Source organism: Pezoporus wallicus, unplaced genomic scaffold, assembly GCF_028554395.1.
Source record: "Pezoporus wallicus isolate ANWC-B61680 ecotype Strahan unplaced genomic scaffold, APGP_CSIRO_Pwel_v1 contig_2776, whole genome shotgun sequence".
In the NCBI taxonomy this organism is placed as follows: domain Eukaryota; kingdom Metazoa; phylum Chordata; class Aves; order Psittaciformes; family Psittacidae; genus Pezoporus; species Pezoporus wallicus.
This window is the reverse complement of record NW_026642992.1, coordinates 1,030,405-1,047,741: the sequence shown is the minus strand read 5'-3', so window position 1 is coordinate 1,047,741 and position 17,337 is coordinate 1,030,405. Positions and strand designations below refer to the sequence as shown.

General features: G+C 38.9%; 1 protein-coding gene across 5 annotated transcripts in view; it reads right to left on the bottom strand.

Annotated features, from left to right (window-relative positions):
- Positions 1-9,341: 9,341 nt before the first annotated feature.
- Positions 9,342-17,337, bottom strand: part of TLE1 (TLE family member 1, transcriptional corepressor) — a 73,122-nt gene continuing 65,126 nt past the window's right edge. For all 5 annotated transcript variants that reach the window (XM_057396506.1, XM_057396508.1, XM_057396507.1 and 2 more), the window contains 4 exons: positions 11,540-11,687; positions 10,996-11,146; positions 10,140-10,216; positions 9,342-9,979 (listed from right to left, as the gene is read on the bottom strand). In XM_057396506.1, coding sequence (XP_057252489.1) covers positions 9,872-9,979; positions 10,140-10,216; positions 10,996-11,146; positions 11,540-11,687 — 484 coding nt within the window. In that variant the 3' untranslated portion in view covers positions 9,342-9,871. The remainder of the gene's footprint in view (positions 9,980-10,139; positions 10,217-10,995; positions 11,147-11,539; positions 11,688-17,337) is intronic.

Genomic DNA, 17,337 nt, shown 5'->3' with positions numbered 1-17,337 from the left:
ATTTTGTGTACCCTTTAAATGTTCTTTGCTCACTTCAATATAGGTATTGCACTATACAAACCCCTCTGTGTTTGTTAGTAAATGGAAAGGTTTATTTTGAGAATGCAATTAGTATTTAATACCTTGGAAGATGAACAGCTATTGTAAATATAGAATAAAGGCTAAAGCATAGCTCTTCTGTTCCTGTATTTTTCTTCAACAAGAAAAGATACACAGCACTAAGCTGCATAACTTCCATAAAAGGTGCTATAACTAATTTAGAAAGACAATGCTTCAACAAATCAGCATTTCAGATAGACATCAGTGAGCATGCGTAAGAATTCAAAACGGGTCCAGAGAGTGTTCTTGATCCCCTTCAGCTGTGCTTTGAACTATGAGTAGTACCTGTTTTGCCATGCTGCCCTATTCTCAGCACCTCTGCCCTCAACTCCAGCAGGCCACTAATTTTCCTTATCAGTTGTGTGAGTGTTAATAAGCCTTGTTGGCTCATTTACATCAGTGGACACTAATACAGTAAGAAATGAACACATTGATTTCACTGAGATCCCCTGGGTAGCTGCCAGTTACCGACAGTTCTCAGTTGAGTATGAAAACAGCAATGCTTTTCTTTGCAAAATGGCTATTCCCCTGCTGCTGGTCCCTCCCCCCTCACTCACTTCTGATCAATACATCATTCTGATTTACACACACATCTTCCTCAAAAGACTTTGAACCAACTCAGTACAATTGCAAGCTCAAAGAAAATGCTGGCATTTATTTTTTATGTTGCTAACTAATTCTACGTATCTCCTCACTCAGGATTCAAGAAAAAGTTGATTTTAATTGAAACTGAGGTAAAGAACAAGATTAGAAAGGTAGCTCTAGTAGAAATGACAGTGTATCACACCATGAAGAATACGTGGGAATTTGTTTAAGCAAGACAGAAGTGAGTCTGAGTCCTAGCGGCAAAGAATTTAATGCTAAAATCTATGAGAACTAATGTGTGTCCCATGACCTTTACACTCAACAGTTACAGTATAAATCAGCTCAATTTCACCATAACTGCTCCAAAATCAAATGTTTATTATGGATATACACACAGAATGACATAACCAATGTTCCTACTCTGACCAAGACTAGATCAAGCAGACGCAATTAACATTTTTTTTTGAGATTAGCTTCATAAATTACCTTTCGTTTTTTCTCACTAAACTTTTGAATTTCATAGGTACTAACATCATTAAAAAAGACATAGTGGCTTTTGATGACCTGCACAATGATGACCTGAATTTCTGGTTAAGGCTCTAACATTTCCCATCTTCCAATAAGGAGATGGGGACAACAAAACCTATGACTAAAACTTAAGCTTCCTGGAGCAGGCTGTCTACAAGTATAGCTAGGATAGTAATTTGCACCCTCCTTCAACCACACATAATACAGTCTTTATTCAGAAAATAGCAAAGTCATTTCACACCATGCCAAAGGTCAGCTTTTGCTGTATTAATAGCTGCTCTGGGAGGATCAGTGTTGTGCTATCCTACATTTTTTCCAGCGCCTGGAGATGCAATTTCCTACAATCTGCAGGCAATTTCCCACCAATTTTCTTGTGGAGCTAATAGGCTGTGACAGGAGATGGAGCTAGAAAGCAGCAGGCAGCTTCAGAAAAGAAAAATTGCATCTCTGCCACCTAACTGGGCAATCTAGGAAGACAGAGTTTATAGCTTTGTAGTGTTATTGGGCCCCATGCTAACAGCAAATCATTCAAGCTGCTATATGAATTTCATATTCTTCTCCTTCTAAATTTGTTACCACCACATATCACTTTGTAGCACTTTCTCTACAAATGACAGTTAAACATGGATAATGTATGATTACTAGTTTAACTGCCTTTTAACTAGACAAGCCTTGCTAAATGCTATTCACACTTAAGAGAAATATACCGTCTCACTGTCAAACACAGTGATATTTTAGATTACTTTCATACTTGTCAAGGTACAAAGCAGATGCTTCCAGAAACGGACTCATTTGTAAGCTACATTCAAATCAATCACACAGTGCAAACTATGGGAATATTTTAAAAAGTCACTACAGTGAGTACACCTATTGTGGTAAGAAAGTCCCACTGATCTTACGTAATACAAAATGAAAGTGTAAAAAAAAAAAAGGCGCCAAATATAACGCTAAGTTCTCCTATTCTAGTAGCGCTTGAAACCTAAAAAAGTTAAACTGAACAGTCTACAATCAGTTCAAAAACATCCATGAAAACATTTAGCTTACAAATTTAAAATTACTTTAGTAAAAAAGAAAGTTACTAAAACTAGTAAAGCTATAAGAATGTATCACCATATCCACTTTAACGGAAAGGAAAGGATTTAAAGCTGCTAACCCTCACCTAAGACACATATTAAAAAAAAAATAAAAATCAATGAATTAAAGAAGATTATTCAAAGGCACATAACACCAGCAACTACTGCAAGTTATATCTGTCACTGTACTTCCCCTTACTATTACAGCAAACCCCGGTATAAATACTGTAAACACATTTTAATACTGAACCCTGTATATCTGTATGTTTTTCTTCAGTACATAGAAGAGCAAGTTTCTGAAAGCATGGGAATTATTAAAAACAACCACCAATACTAATCAAATTATTATAATTAGAAAAATCTGCAAGGTTAATATTTTCCTCTCCTCCCCACTAAGAATAAATTAAGTAGAGTAAAAAACAATCCCATCTAAATTATTGCTGTCCACTGGGAGACAAAATTAATACTGAGAGATATAAAATTTTACTATAATTCAACCTTAGGGATTTTTTTAATTATTTAAGTAATTAAAAAGTGTAAAATTACAATGAACAAAGTGTTGAAATATTCTAACATGCATTTTGAAGTTCTCACATCTAAACCACTTGTCATTAATATCCCCATTTCATATTTGTGGTTTTTAGTAAGTTGTAGTTCAATAAAATACTGAAGAACCACACAGAATTATAAATAGAGTACCAGGTCAATAACCTGCACTCAATAAAGAAGAGTGTCTACATAAACAAAAAAAACTATGAAACCCATTCAAACCCAAGAAGTACTTCCTTAAAGAGATTCACTGATAAAAACACAAGAGTATCAAGACTCTAGAATCTTGAATTTAACAAGTAACAATTAATGATTTCTCTATAGAATTCTGAAGTACACATTCAAAACCTCAGTGATATCATAGATTAGCAAATATGCACTCAACTGCTGTCAGAAATACACATTTCACATAATTAACAATCAAAAAGAGAAATGTATAAGTATTATGCGTGTATACTGCATTAAAACATTTCTAAAGGACTAATACATATGCAGGAGGAAACATGGGGGAGCACAGTAGTAAACTGATCCCTGTATTGAAAGGAAACTTGTTCTAGGAAGTAAATTTAATGTGGTGACAAAATTGAATCAGTCCAAAGTTTTGCTGCATGCATGGCATGCTAAGCAATACCAAACTGACATTAAGGACTTAACAGCAGTGTTTGGATGATTCATTGGTAATCAAAAAATATTTTGAATTTTCAAAGCCATCAGATTGTATATTTACTTGAAATTTAATTAAGAAAATACTCAGGTCCAACAAAAAAAAAAAGCAACAACAAAAAAAAAAACAACAAACCCACAACAAAACAACAAACCCAAACAATAGCTGATAATCCTTTAAGAATAAAGTGAAGCTTCACTGCTCTCCAAAACATCTTTTCCTAGCAAAGCACAAAATAAGCATTATTAGCTTATCATAATTGCAGCCAATTTTTGAAGTAATGGGGTAATCCACTGTGGATTGTCGTAAGGAAGTGGTACAAAGACTGTGATGTGAAACAGATGGATTTTATTTTCAACAAATTAGGCTCACTACCAGGAAATTAACAAGTGATTTCTAAGTTTCCCAACACTATGAATTAATGTTCATTTATGACCCCTTCTTTCTGCTTGTTAACCTTTTTAAGATGCCATTAAAACCAGACCTTGAAGGAAAACCAGCATTTATTATTTGCAGTTACAAGCCATCATCTCAATTTTCTATACTAATGCCAGAGTATACAAAATGAACAATGATAACAGTATGTTTGATTACTTAATCTCCAAACTATGTATTATCTTCACCTCTGACTAATTCTTGGCAGAAAACAGAAAGAGAAATGAGGTTCAAGAGGTACTATACCTTTGTATTATGAACATAGCAAAGGCAATCCTTGCCAAGCTCTATGCAAAAGCAATTGTCTAGTGTGCGTTGCAGCATTTCTTCTGCGAATCAACATAGCTTTAGGAGAAAAGGTCTCAAAATTTAAGTTTTACCTCAGAAGAATTTTCCTACCACTTCAGAATTTTTCTACAGAGTCAACTACACTCATCAGTAATTTCACATACAGTTAAAGTATGAGTATGGAACAATGATGCTATCTTATATTTGGGTTCTGGCCTTGGTAATGAAAATTATTACAACAGATGCTGGCTGATACCTATGCAGCTATCCACTAGAAGATTCAATCACCAACAGACTTGTTAGCAACAAAATTCTTAGTAATGCATGAGCCAGAAAGGGCACAGCCTGTCATTCAGCTTTGACTGAAGTGTAGGAACTAGCAATGCAGAAAAAAACAAACAAAAAAAAAAAAAACAAAAAAAAAAACCACCCCCCCCCCCAAATAATGTAAACTCAAAACTTTGCTTAGATTTGAAAATGGTAACTAATAAGAACAGCACTTTAGTTCCAAGGAAACACAAATCCAGTGCTCTCCAGAATTAATATATCGTAGAAGCAATATGTTATTTTGATATACAGCATCTTTCAGAACAGTCTGCCTGCTGAAGGCAATCATTCATTCATTCCTCTTCCCTTTGGTGTTTTCTTGGTGTATTCAATTCATAGATGTTTTTAATTATGTATGAAGAAAAAAAAAAATCTACACCCCCCCCAAAATAAAAAAAATAAAGAAAAAATAAAACCAAAAAAAGCCACACCCATGTGCTTAAAGCATGTTCAAAGCACAGGTTTTGCTCATTTAGAAAATGTTGAGTGAGCAAGCTTTTCTCCTATACAGTTGAACAGAAATTTTGAGTAAACTTCCCAGAAATGTCAGTAGTCTCACAAGGCAAATTTTTAAAGCACCCAGGTCCTACATGTCTGTTTTCCCCTACAAAATCTACCATGCTGCACTAAGCACTTAAGCTGCAATTGGACATCTGGGAGCATATTGCTGAAAATAGGATTATCAATTGCTGGAAAGCTGATCTTGAGCTACAAAAAATACTAGGTAATGGGAAATACTGAAAACTGGCTGTGACTTAACTCTCTTTCCTCTTGGGATTAGATGACTGCTTATGGATGTCAAAGAAATGCTCGCTTCCAGCTCCAATACACATCTCAGGTGTCACTGAATTACTATGCAGAAACATCTGAACAACTTGATGTTGACATATGTCAGTGAAATGTGCCATCATACTGGAATCTCATTCTAGGTGAATTTTGCAGTTTAGGTATCAGGTGAAATCTAAAATGTATGTGTGTGCATGTTCCCATCCTTCCTTGTCCCCACATGTATCCCACGCCATGAACCGTTTCTTTTGGTGTTCATTGGGTCCTACTCTGAGCTGCTTCACCTTTTCTATTCTGTAGTACAAGAACTCTCTCTGGAAGGACACTGTAACTCAAGTCTTGCATACACCTACATTCTCACCTTCTCTCTATACACTTGTGGTTAAGGAAAGCCCAGACAAAATCCTTTGAAGAGACAGCACAGTTGGAGTCAGCACAGCTTCTCCAGTGAACTGGCTTAACGGCTAAACAATTTATCAGTATTGTTAAATCTGAATTCAGTACTCTTCCTTAGCCTGGAAACAATAAATTCCACCCTTCTTAGTTGCTAGAATGGTTGAAGTTCCTCACCAACTCAAAATTGTACCAATACAATAGAAAATATGAAGGAGTACTTTAACCAGATTACATGATCCCGGCAAGCTCACAAGTGCAGCAGCCTTTCACAAAAAAAACCTAAACCAAAACCAACCAACCAACCAAAAAACAAACAGCTGGTCAATCTGAGTTTACTTGAGTCACTTAGACACTTCTGAAAATTCTACCTGCATCACCAATGGAAAACTGTGACAGAAAAATTATGGTCAATTGTTTATACAAAGAAGTATGCATGTGATCAGATGGCAGATTCTATTTTGATGTTTATATTAAAAAAAACCACTATTTTAACAGTCTGTGCACTTCATATTTGTTTCGTGCTCCCTCCGCCCTTTAAAGGGGCAAAAGCTTTTCAAATGCCAAGCAACTTTGAAAGAATTAATGTGGATAAAAATTCTCTCTCAAGGCTTGTGGGTTAATGTCGGGATCTTTCCTTGTAACTATAATCCAAGAGGTATTCTGACATAGACAAATGCATTGTGTGGAATAGTATCACGATTTTTCTGCACAATTGATTTATAAAAGGTTTTGCCTGGTGCACATAAAATATATATATATATACATATATACATATATAACAGCTGGCAAAGGATTTTGTTCAGTTGAACTGGTATTACCACAAATGTCCTCTTCATCAGTTATTGTTTGCACTGACATCTAGTACATAATTTGTAAGGATTCCCTGCTTCTATCTGGCGCTAGTGTTTGCCAGACCTGCACCCAAGTATCTCTGAACACTGAGGACCACCCAGCAAACAAATACTGTCCCAGGAAGGGGTAATCAAAGGAATGTTTCAGGATTGTAATTAAATTGACACGCGCCCACACACACACAAATAAATTACCTGCACCATAGTTATTGATGTACCTCTTTTTTTTCCATGTGCTTTTCCTAGTGCCTTTTCTGTTAATGCTGGTCAGGGTTGGTCTGCTTCTTCATTCAATATACAATTATTTTCATCCACTTATTTACACAGCACTACAAGAATTTATGGAAGTTTTAAGCTCTATTAGTTTTAAATCTTGTACATAATAGCATAGACCAAGATGCCAAAATTTCACCAAATGTATCTTTTCATTAAAAATTACATCTGGTGGAACAGGCTTTACTGTTTGACAAACGAAAGACAAAAATTTCATAAACTGCAAGTGAAACCTGAAAAAACATCTGGAGAGGACTATTGTATGCTGCATCCCCAAATTTGCAGACCCAAAGCTTAAAGCAGGTCTGATTGGGGGAAAAAAATCTTTCTTAATTACAAAGAAATATATGGTACAAATATGATTAAATTCATTCACACACATAAATAATGTCCAATTCCATAACTTCTCTAACTCATTGTGCATTCTGGAAGCTAACAAGAAAAGACAAGGTATTTCATTATTTTCCTGATACTATGATTTTGAACTTCCTTATTGCAAAGAGTGTGGTCTTCCTAACAACCACTATGTTGCAAGTTATAGCAGAACCGTTATATAAATGTTCCTGTGATACCAACTTTAAAGAAAGGCAAAAGAACATCTATGAAGTAAAAGCCAAGGTGACAGCAGTGTGGCAGAAATCCAAGTCTTCCAAATTTGCCACTGCTGCTAAATAAAGTCAATGATCACTGGCAGAGTCAGACATTTGCAAAAACTTCAATATGAAAACATGGTCAGTGTAAAATTCAAGTATCCTAGTACATACTCTCTTTTTAAGATTTCTCTTTTTAAAATGGCATAGCACTTCACTGTTTCAATGTATCAAATACAATTATTTCTTTGAAAAGCATTATGGTTCTCCTTTTTGTGTCAGTATGTGTGAAAGAAACATGACCACCACCTAAGCTGGGATGTCATTTTCATACAGATTTCATACTCACAACACAGCAACAGGCAAAGATACAGATATATATGGATAGAACACTAATTTTAAATGTCTAGAAGACCAGATTATCCTGAATGGTTAACATTTTACATTCCAAATGCAAGGTTAATGTATTAAGGCTATTACAATTCTAGATGTTATAAAACTGGTTTCAGTAGAATGGTCATGAAAATTGAGAAGAAAACTGATGTCGCTTCAGACAGGAAATAGAGAGAAAATTTGCGCCCAGATGAGAAATTTCCTATCCAGTGAATGTATCTGTCAGTCAAACTTGTTTCTTCCTAGTTACATGTCTTTAAAGAGCACAGATATAGGCCATTGTCAAATTCTAGCAAAATGAGAAAGCAGCTCTTCACGGATGAGTCTCCCAGTTTGTGTAATCTGAATTATTTGTTCAAAGATACCTTTTCGTTCATCTGTACTCTCATTTGGCAACAGAAATTCCAATTAAATTTCAGAATGTAGGAAATATATGACCCTCACTGGTGCAACAGTTAGATTTGTCCAGCACAACATGGTAGAACTCATTAATCTGAAAGAACATGGTTAGAATAAAATGTACACATTCTCTCCTCATTCATTTCTCGAGTACACCGCAAAAACTTGAAGATGCATAACTTTGGTAACTGGCTGCTTAGCATGGCTCTCCACCAATGTTACACTGATTGAACAGGGGAAAGGACTGAAAGATTGTTCAGTACAAATATACAGACCCTGTAGGCCCGCATAACATGGGACACTCAGGGAATTTAATTCTAATTAATATGTACAGTGGATTAGTTTACTTAAAAATAAAAATATTTCTTTGTCAATATTCTCACAAGAAATTAAGAAGTTAGTTTAACTTAATTCAGGTTAATCCACTTCACTTGCATCCCTGCAAGTATCTAACATTGTTTTAGGTGATTCCCTGTAAAACTTAACACTTTTGGTAATTTGATTAAATTCACCTGAATATCTAAGCATAGACAAGACATTAAAAAAGAAACAGTCCTTAACTACCACTTCTCTGTAAAATATTAACGATGCAACTTATCTAACTTTGATTAATCACAGACATCCTCAGTTAATGAATAAAAGCTCTGATGTATTTAGTTGAAATGTGGTTCGTGTATGAATTCTGTTCAGCTGAGGGAGAAAAGAGAGGGAAGTCACTCCCTCTTCTAGAGAAATGACCAAATGAACTATGATCAAGCACGTATTACTGTATCTGCCAAAGAACATATCCATGGGACATCAGAATAAACTTAAACTGCACAACTTTGTGAAATGTTCCATTTTTATATTTACACTATCATTAGTACAAAATTGCCTTTTAAGATTTCTGTAGCACAAGACAGTATTCTACTGGACTTGATACCCTAATATGTCAAAACAACTACTTTGAAGTATGATAAAGGAATCTAGGAAGAGTTATAAAGAATAAGACACCATTTTCAAACTATACATAGTGTTTGCTTTTGCTTCTAAAAAGGTACTTATATCCCCAAAAGGTTTTAAATTTTAAATAAGCAGGGTAGGCAGGGAGAGGACGGGGGGAAGACTGGTTGTTGGTACTAAAGCCTTTACTGTAATAAACTAAAGATATTTACAATTTATACAAATGCTTGACCTTCAACAAAAATACAAAACATATCACAAGATGCAAAACCAGAAAACAAGTTCATCTGAGACACCACTTCTCTACACAGGACAGAATGCAACTTGAACTGCACAGAACAGAAAAGTATTTATCCCCCATAATCAGGCAATGAGAACAATTTGCATGAGGTTACAAGAAAGAAAAAAAAATAAAAGGCTCCAACAGTCTTCAGTAGACTCGGCTTTTAAAAACTATGTCAAAAACCTACGCTACATCTGTCCATCTTGCCTCTGTGTTCCATTTGGTCCACGTAGCCAATATTTAGTTGCTGGATGTTGCCTTCTATTTTGAAAAATTGGAGCAGGTTCATGGCAAGGTCTGGAACCTCAGTACTTTTGTTCCTTTTTAAAAGGCAAAACTTTTCTACTTCTACAATTAAGAACAATTTTGGCCCAGTTCAACTTTTAAAAGTTATATCCCCATCATATTTTTCAGTAGATAACTTCATAGACTGTAGCCTTTTTGTCTCCAGAGCCAGTGACTATGTACTTATCATCCACAGAGATGTCACAGCTAAGCACTGACGAAGATTCTTTGGACTAGAAGAAAAATAGAAATATATTACATAATTTAAAAAAAAAAAGTCTGTTACCCTCATCTCAGCATCCCAGTTTGGGTAGAGATGTAAGTGAAGATATCTGAGTCCGCTCTTGGGACTCTGGGTGTTCTAGTTATCTTTAAAATCATCATCATCCCCACCTGAAAGATACTGGCTCCGTAAGGAGTTCTCCATGCATTAAGAAGGTTATCTTTCCCAGTACTGACAAACCATTTACCTAGAATATAAAACAGAAGGGCTATGAAAAACATGAAACACATATGGGTTTTCAACTCACACCTATGAAGTCTTTTATCTAATTCCTGCTGTAAAAGTTCTCACTACTAATCACATACTTTTGCTTACAATCGGTGTGGACACTGATGCTTTCGTAGCGTGTTAACATATTAGGAAATCCCTAGATTCTATAAATTGAAATGTTTTTTTTTGCACACAAATCAACCATCACAGCAGCTTTTAGATAAACAGATGGTTGTTTGTAGGTAAGTACCTTTGAACTCATAAAGCAGAGATATTTATTCATAACTTAAGAAACTGAGATACACTCCTGCTACGGAGAGTGCTGGCCACATGTGCACCTTGAGGCATGTAACACTGACTCTTCCCCAGTGGTTTGTAGTTATGATACTGCTCTGTGCTCTGTTAATTTTTAGCCTGTCTGTGCTGAGGAACATAAAGGTTTCACTTACATTTCTACTTTGGAGACGCTAATTAATTTGTAGTATGCATACTGGAACAGGCTGCCCAGAGAGGTGGTGGATGCTCCATTCCTGGTGACATTCAAGGCCAGGCTGGATGTGGTTCTGAGCAATCTGATCTAGTTGAAGATGTCCCTGCTCATTCCGGGGGTGTGGACTAGAATATCTTTGAAGGTCCCTTCCAACCCAAACTATTCTATGATTCTATGATTATCGAATGAGCTATGACTATGTATTAATGAATTAGTGAAATATGAACTAGACCCTGACTGCCAGTTTTGTGTTCAGTGCAACTTACCACAGTAAGCAAACTTGAGTGACAATACACAACTCTCATGAAGGTGCAGTTGATATTTGTCTGGTTTATTTACATGTAGCACTTCTACGTTGCTGCTCTCCATTCCCACAGCTAGCCATTCCCCAGTAGGACAATAACCAAGGGAAAATATCTGAAAATTAAATAACATTTACACTTATTTTTTTTCCTACAAATACTTTTTTTTTTCTACAGTGATTAAATTGATTGGGAGAGGGAGAGAAAGAGCCAAATAAATTCACACTGTTCAATAGCAAGACTGCTGCTCAAAATTCAAGTGACTATAAATAATTCTGATCTTACATATTTAACTTAGAGTAATAGGCAAAGCGAGTAGTGTCAAGCTATCATTTTGTTCTGGAAGCTCAGCATATGAAAGCTCCAAAATATTGTGTTGTAAGCAGCCAAAAGGAAGAGCGGGAACAATCTGCCAGCTGCACTGGGCTCAATCTCAGCTTTCATCCTAAATGTTTCCCTCCCACCTTCCCCTCTTGCTTCCCCACACTGTAAGAAAATCCAGGTATACCTGTGATGTGAAGTCATGCTGTTGTAGCTGTCTTCCTTCTCTCAAGTCCCAGGATCTGACAGTGTTATCCAAACCTCCCGTCCAGAGCTTGGTACCATCGTTAGAAATGTCAATACAGCTGGCTCCATCTGTGTGGCCCTGGAATTGCCTGATAAAACAAACCAGACTGAATAATGATTTCCTGCCAGAGCTCAAGGTAAACACTGTTGTGGTGTTAGTTTTGGACTCTCTGTGTCTGCTGATGGGTAAAAATCAGCCCCTCCTTAATTTTTACCATGCATGAAATACAACAGTATTGCAAAAACATTTTCCAGGTGCTAGGAGAAATTAATTACATGATGGTTAGCTGAACAAAAGCAAGTACTTCCGATCGGGTTTTGAAAGCAAAAAAAAAAACCAAAAAAATCCAAAACTTGGGAGAACAGTAAAGTACAGTAACTATACTTCAAAGCAATTAAGACGACTCAGATTAAAACAAGTGCTAAAAGAACAAAACTCCAGTTTCAGAACACAGCTTCTGTATTTTTCCTTGGCTGCAAGTCAAGATGATAAATAAAAGCAGACATATTAATAGAAAGGGATTCAGATAGCGATCCAGACAGTTAATCACAAGCATTGCTGAGTCAGCAAAGTTGCATACTCTGTGGCAGACGATCATAAAAATCTAAATGGTGTACTTCGTTCTAAAAACTTCTCATCAGTGATTCTTTGTCTTCAGCAACCAGAAGGTCATCTCAAGTCTTCCTTAACCCTTCGTCAAAAGCCTTCCGAGCCTCCTGCATTTTTCATCAGCAATTAGCATTAGGAAAAATCCTGTGACTCAATGTGAAAGGTGGAGGGCGTGGGGAAAAAGACAACTAGCTTGGGAATGAAGCATATGAATCACCACATAAAGGTCACACCACACATTTTGTTTTGCAGCTCTGGTCTCAAAATACCTCATGTTATAAATTAGCAAGATCAGTCAGCAAGTGGTGGAACACCTACAGCAAGCATCTAAAAGGCAAGGCAGTCACAAGATTGGGTGCACCTTTACAGAGACCAAGCACACAAAGGGCAAACTGAAGACTGTATATAGCTAATATCTTCTTTGTTCAACAGAAAGTAAAATTTGCATGTACATTAGTACAACTCTGAATATAAATTTAGGATAATTATTGATAAATGGAGTATAACTGAAACACAGCAGATGAAGCAAATTCTTCACTGTTTGCATTTGGAACTTTTAAATTATCATGACCTTTCCCAGTTCAGGCTCTCATGGTTTAAGCCCAGACAGTAACTCAGAACCATGTAGCCGCTCACTCACTTTCCCCCCATCTTCCTTCAGCCCCACTCCCGGAGGGATGGGGAGGAGAATCGAAAGAATGTAACTTCCACAGGCTGAGGTAAGAACAGTCCAGTGACTAAGGTATAACACAAACCACTACTGCTACCACCAATAATGATGATGATAAGGGAATTAACAGGGGAAGAGAATACAACTGCTCACCACTCCCTGACCAATACCCAGCCCAACCCGAGCAGTGATCTAGCCCTTCTGGGTAACTGCCCCTAGTTTATATACTGGGCATGACATGCTGTGGCATAGAATACCTCTTTGGCTAGTTTGGGTCAGGTGTCCTGTTTCTGCTTCCTCCCAGCTTTCCCTCCTCCTGGGGAGGAGCATGAGACACAGAAAATCCTTGGTCAGAGTAAACGTTAATGAGCAGCAACTAAAAACATTGGCGCTATCAGAGCTGTTCCCAGGCAGAAAGTCAAAAAACAGCACTGCACCAGCTACTAAAAAAGGAGAAATATGATTGCTACTGCTGAACCCAGGACAGTATCCACCCCTTATTCCACACCATTCACATCGTGCTCAGATCCCACATTTTCAATATAACATCACTCTTATCTCGTATGCATACATATATATACACTCATACACAGAAAGAGATAGATTATTCCCAAGTGCATGGACCAATCCCTATAAAGCTGCTGAGTCCATCCGGTCCATGATGTCAGGCTCCATCTCTTGTAACAGTCTTTCAGAGCAGGAGAGGCTGTGTGCAGTGTTGGACTGTTGCCTGCTGATGATGCCGCAGAACTCGTCTGGTTTCATCAAAGTTCAGTCTTTGTTGGGATGACAGTTGGAGGGAAGTCAGGACCAGTCATTGGTGACCTAAAGACATCTAGTTGGTGGGCTATAAAAGTGCTACATAGCAGGCAACAGCATACAATTGAGTTCGTTGGCTGTTTTCCCCTAAAATCAAATCCCCTTGAGGTATACATCAGACTTTCCCATCTTCCCGCATTACCCACCAAGTATATTTGGGTCCCTGAGCAAAACCAGTCCCATAACTGGGTTTGCCTTTACCTGAAGCAGGAATAACCCAGACTGTCTTCCCCAGCAAATTCTTTATGTGCACCACAGGAACTTTGTCCCCTTCTACAGTATGTAAAAGTTCTGACTAGGCTGGGCCAGCCCTGTTGGCAGATCCTCTGGTGTTGACCAACCAGGTGGCCTTTGGTAAGTGTGTATCCCAATGCTTGAAAGTCCCACCACCCATTGCTCTCAGTGTAGTTTTTAACAGCCCATTGTACCGTTCGATTTTCCCAGAAGCTGGTGCGTGGTAGGGGATGTGATATACCCTTGCAGCACATGTTTCACACTCATGAATAACGTGGGCAATAGTGTCCATTGTTAAGTCCACCCCTCAATCACGGGCCCATCTATATGTTGCATCTCTGCCCTGATGGCCTGAAGTGTCATGGGCCCACCGGGCCAAAAATAATTCACCTTTATGTTGCCAATCTAAGTCCATCTGAGCCACTTCAATCTTAGCCCCTTTATCCACTTGTTGGTTGTTCTGGTGTTCCTCAGTGGCCCGACTCCTGGGTACATGAGCATCTACATGGCGTACCTTCACCACCAGGTTCTGCACCCGGGCAGCAATATCTTGCCACAGTGCAGCAGCCCAGATGGGTTTACTCCTGCTTTGCCAGTTGCTCAGCTTCCATTGCTGCAATCACCCCCACACGGCATTTGCCACCATCCATGAGTCAGTATAGAGGTAAAGTACTGGCCACTTTTCTCATTCAGCAATGTCCAAGGCCAGCTGGATGGCTTTCACCTCAGCAAATTGACTCAGTTAACGTCATGTTGACAGGGATTAGTCTTTATCACAGGAGCTGGAGTAAAATCAGCTCTTCCACTCCATCTGGGAGCCTGCTCACCAGAGACTGAAGCCGCAGCTTTCACGGGATGATCAGCCTTGACCTTTGTTCTCCTCTTCAATTCACCCGTTCCTCCAAATCTGAGGTAGGTTTTCCGTCCCACTTCTTCATGTCTACTCCGTGATCCTGCAGGTAAAACCACAGGGTGGCCCGTGGCATGCACCTTCTATATCTTCTCTCTCGAGCAGTAGGATGCCTTTTGTTAATAGCTGAGACGTGTGTTGATACATGTGGGGAGATGGATAGATCAGATAGATCATCTCTCAATTGTTTGAGGTCCTGGGACAGTTTTTCCACAGCTGAAATGATGGAAGGGGTGAGATTGTCTTCGAACTCTCAGAGTTTATGAACCATTTCATCCACTGTTAGTGGTACTATGTCATTTCAGGTTACTGTTGCCAATGAATGGGCATATGATGACGGTGCATTCCGTGTAAATTTCCGCCACATGGGTCGTGTACATTCAACTGCATCTGGATCTATGTATGCATCCACAGCATTCATCTTGATGTGATAGATGATCTCTACAATGACTGATTCCCTCAGAGACTGGATGCCTTTCTCTAGAGTAGTCCACTTGGCTGAATGACTCATAACATTGTCCTTGTATGGAAACCTTTCTTTTGCAGCTGCCAAGAGCCGCCTCCAAAGGCTGAGGGTCTGTTTCTCTCCTGCAATTGCTTCGTCAATTCCCCCTTCCCTAGCAAGTGATCCCAGCTGCTTGGCTTCCCTACCTTCATGAACTGGAAGTTCGTGATCGTCGGCCCCATTGCCCCAGCATCGGTACAACCAGGCGATGATGTGCTCCCTTGGTTGATGGGTAAATTCTTTTCGCACATTCCACAGTTTGGTTGAGGTCCGAGGTCGAGAAGTCACCTCCTTCTTCTGATTCATGTGATGATGACTTCTGACCAGATGCTGTCCAGGGTAGTAAGTGCATAGCCATTGCTTCTTCATCTTGTTCCTTCATCTTTATTTTTTTTTTGCTTTTCCCCTTGTGTACAGGGGCAACCGATATCAGTACGAATTGATCCTCTGGTTTAGCTGCAGTGATTATCACTGCAGTTGGAGTAGCTGCAGTATCAGCTGTCGGGGTTTGGGTAGCTGCTGTACCTGTTGATGGGGTTGGCGTAGCTGCTGTGTTTGGAGCTGGGGTAGCTGCATTATCTGTTGTGGTTGAAGTTTGAGTAGCTGCTGTACTTTTGCTGGGGCTTGTGTAGCTGCTGTGCTTGGAGCTGGAGTAGCTGCATTGTCTCTTGCTCTGCCCTCAATCCAAGGACATTTTTTTTCCCTTTGAAGGTGCTGGATAGTGTTGAACAGGGCTCTGTAAGCACAGGGCAAGCCCCAGCACATTGCCATGATTTGTCTCTCTCTGGTATGACCAGAATGACCACACACCTCATCTAAGTGGTTTACTAATTTTTCTGGATTTTGAGCTTGTTCACTTGTGAACTTTCAGAGCCCTGGATGGGCCCACTGGCCTAGAAACTTCCCATACTATCCCACACACCCTGTCACTCATGACTGTCCAGCCTTGGGGAAAATCTCTTGGTCCTCCTATATCGTTGTCTAACCCTAGACAAGACCCAAACCCGACTCTGCTTAACTTTTGAGATCAGATGAAATGGTTGTGGGTAAAACACGCTCTGTATGCATGCCACCATGGTGATCCCCATCCCAATCAGCAGGCAGGTCTCAAGGATACCCAAAGGCCATTGAAAACCTTCAGAACTCTCAAATGATGCTGTAAACAGTCTGTTGGGGGGCTGGGAGTGTAAGGGAATGTCTCCTTCACAGGCTGACCACACGAGGAGGGGGAAAAAGATGTATAATTGCTAAGCAAAGGAGAATCGAAAGAATGTAACTCCCACAGGTTGAGGTAAGAACAGTCCAGTAACTAAGGTATAACACAAATCACTGCTGCTACCACCGATAATAATAATGATAAGGGAAATAACAAGGGAAGAGAATACAACCGCTCACCACTTGCTGACCAATACCCAGTCCGACCCGAGCAGTGATCTAGCCCTTCTGGGTAACTGCCACCGGTTTATATACCGGGCGTGATGTGCTGTGGCATGGAATAGCCCTTTGGCTAGTTTGGGTCAGGTGTCCTGTCTCTGCTCCCTCCTGGCTTCCCCTCCTCCCTGGCAGAGCATGAGACTCAGAAAGTCTTCGGTCAGAGTAAACATTAATGAGCAGCAACTAAAAACACCAGTGTTATCAGCACTGTTCCCAGGCTGAAAGTCAAACACACAGCACTGCACCAGCTACTAAGGAGAAAAATGACTGCTACTGCTGAACCCAGGACATCATAATAGCGTATAACACTACTATTTTGGTAAGCATAAACCAAAATTTTTCTTGTCATGAACTACACAGCTAGTTGCTTGAAGCCATTTCACCGTCAGAGCACTAATACTGGATAGTGACCTGTCAGAAATGTTAATCTTCCTCTAATACATTTATTAGTCAAAGGTCTAACAAAAGATTTTAAAAGTAACTTACATTGCAATCCATTTATTCTCTGTGCAACCCACTCTAAAACTTTTAGAGATCAAATTCCCCCAAAAAACTCA